This window comes from Anoplophora glabripennis, unplaced genomic scaffold (assembly GCF_000390285.2).
Source record: "Anoplophora glabripennis isolate ALB-LARVAE unplaced genomic scaffold, Agla_2.0 scaffold974, whole genome shotgun sequence".
Lineage (NCBI taxonomy): Eukaryota > Metazoa > Arthropoda > Insecta > Coleoptera > Cerambycidae > Anoplophora > Anoplophora glabripennis.
Window position 1 is genome coordinate 1 of NW_019417058.1, and position 2,684 is coordinate 2,684.

The 2,684-nt window shown below is 34.7% G+C and overlaps 1 protein-coding gene across 1 annotated transcript in view; it reads left to right on the plus strand.

Moving 5' to 3' along the window:
* Positions 1-106: 106 nt before the first annotated feature.
* The window catches only part of LOC108914606 (abhydrolase domain-containing protein 2), a 24,191-nt gene continuing 21,613 nt past the window's right edge, over positions 107-2,684 (plus strand). Inside the window, exon 1 of the mRNA XM_018720450.2 lies at positions 107-434. Within this exon, the coding sequence (XP_018575966.1) occupies positions 280-434 (155 nt within the window). The 5' untranslated portion in view covers positions 107-279. The remainder of the gene's footprint in view (positions 435-2,684) is intronic.

The following is a 2,684-nucleotide window of genomic DNA, read 5'->3' on the forward strand; positions in this document are numbered from 1 at the left end:
GATTCTACCAAGCCAATCCCCTGCGAGTCTCACCGGCCGCCCGGTAGAAAGAGAAACGAGATGTCCCGAATTTCAATAACTCAGTCTCGCTCAGTCTCCCTCGAAACTAACCAAGCCTTGTGTCGTGCAAAATCGGGCCATGCCGTGCCACAAGTTCTGAATCTACGACTCCAGATTTTGCTGTTAGATTAATACAAGTACAAGTTCCAATATTTTATCCAGTAATTAATCGGCAGTGTTGATTTGTAATTGTCGGAGTTTGGGCGATCTTCCGCTACGATGTCAACGGCATTGTTAGCCGCAATCGCTGTCATTCTGTGCATTCTTTTCAGGATATTGAATGTCAACAGCCAACCCCAAAGACCGTCGATATGGTGTTGTGACAATAAATTCCTAGATAACATTCTGAAAATCGCACCCCTCCTCAATGAAGAGTAAGTACTTTTACTTTTTCTGCCTGTTATTCTTAATAACCGTGATGTAACGTCCATCCAACCATTACCTAGCCAATTTGAAATTTATTGATTTAGATTTCTAGGAACAATGCTCACTGTTCTAAGTTTAACCGGTGATTTTGTTTGGATCGAAACTACAGTTAAGTGCGACATTAAAAACTGAAAAAAAATCAAATTAGAAAGTATTTACTTAGACAATAGATAGGTAACTAAGCAAAAAGAGAAAAGATACTTTCCTACAGCCAAAATAAATAACATACAGAGCGTTCAAAAACTAACTTTCGTGCCTATCTCAAGGGTAACTTTCTTGAGCCAAAATAAACCGATTTTTTATTTTTTTAAGACAACTTCGATAAATATAGGAGTCGCTTTATTTGTTTTTTTTTACATAATTTATTTTCGTAGGTACTGATTAAGATAATTCAGGTGTTTTTCGAAAGACCATTTTATTTCAGTACTGTGAAAAAAGTAGTGCTCACTAAAACTTCATGAGAAAAATGTATTCCATTTTTCTACTGCAGCTGCAGTTATTATTTAGGACAATCTAGTAGGTATTTGGGATTTTCTAGCCTTTTTATTAAATTTAACTATATTGAATGATGATGATAACTTTTAAGTGTATGGAAAAATTTACAATGTTGATGTTTATTTAGACAATAACACCTTTCCCAAAATTCTCAACTGTCCCCAACTGATAAGTTCTATAATGACGATGTTGTGAAAAGAATGAAATAAAAAATATGTGGAAAAGTCTGTAATTTTTGACGAAGCAAAATTATATTAGAAAGCTTGAGCTATATCGGTTTTCTTTCGATTGAAGAAAACTAAAGTAATATAAATTAAACAACATATTTAAAATCTGAAAGACAATAATAGTTGTTTATAAGATTCAATTATCATAGTTATACTCCTGTTATTATTAAGCTATTATATAAACTAGTGATGTAAAATTCTCGAGCTCGAGCACGTATTTTTGGAGAACGTTCCCCAAGCACGAACGAGCATGAACGAGAATAAACGAGCATAAACGAAAAAAACCTTAGAATTTATATTTGGGGTGTCGTAAAGTATTTAGAAACTTACTTTTCGTATTTTTTTCTGAAAATGCTCAAAAGTCTCAAAATGCTGAAAGTGCTCAAAATACTCCTAATGCTTCATATGAAAATAAGAGTGTATTCATATTATGTGTTGCAAATAATACAGTAATAACTTCTAACATCAAAAAAAAATTATTAAGTAAAAAATAACTAAAACTTACATGCATGTTATAGTCTTTCCGATATCAATTGAAGAACCAAGACGTTGACAGTATGTACCAGGTTCACTCGCTGACGCAGCAACTCGGCATTGAAATATTTGAAAAACTTCACATATTTATTTAGCCATACCCATATACAGGTCTGGTCGAATTAAACGTGAAGGTTTTAGAAATGTATATCTACGCCTAGTTGAAGAATGCGAACGTGGCCAAACGAAATCTAACCCAGCTGCATTGGGCCACTGGGCAATAAATCTCAGTTCTTGGCAAGTGTTGACAAACTGCCCAGCAACTTATTATAATTTTTTATCTTTAGCAGAACATTTTTTTAGGGACGCCTATGAAAGACATTAAATTTTATTGCCAGGCATTTTTTTCATGTTCAACCAACTTCAGAAAGACTGTACATGTATGTAGAGACATAACGTAAGATAAATATAGCTTTGGCATAGTAAGTAGCTCTTCATTTAAATATAAAATATTTTTTTTATTTAAAAAAACTTTATATAAGAAAAATCAAATTGCATCACAATTTGCAATACATTGAAAATATAATTTTCTCTGCAAATAATCGAATGTGTTAACTAAATCAAATAACAAAATAAAACAAGGGGATCCACAGAGGCAGCATGATGCAATGCACGCAGATGAAGCGCGCTGATTGGCCGTGATCGTGCTGAAAATTCTCTTTCGTGCTGAGTGTGCTCTGTGAGGAACGTTCGCGGAGAGCGATCTATCGTGCCCGCACGAACGATTTATCGTGCGCGAACGTTCGCGAAACGTTCTCCACAGCACGAAGGGAACGTTCTCCCCTTTACATCACTAACTGTAGGTATCAAGGCAAATGCATGAATTGCGGTGCTTCGGACCATGAGTTAGAAAGCTGTTCAAGTAGACTTCCTCAGTGCTTAAATTGTTTGGAAATAAAACTGAAGTTTAATTTGGACATTGACTCTAATCACTCTATCTAT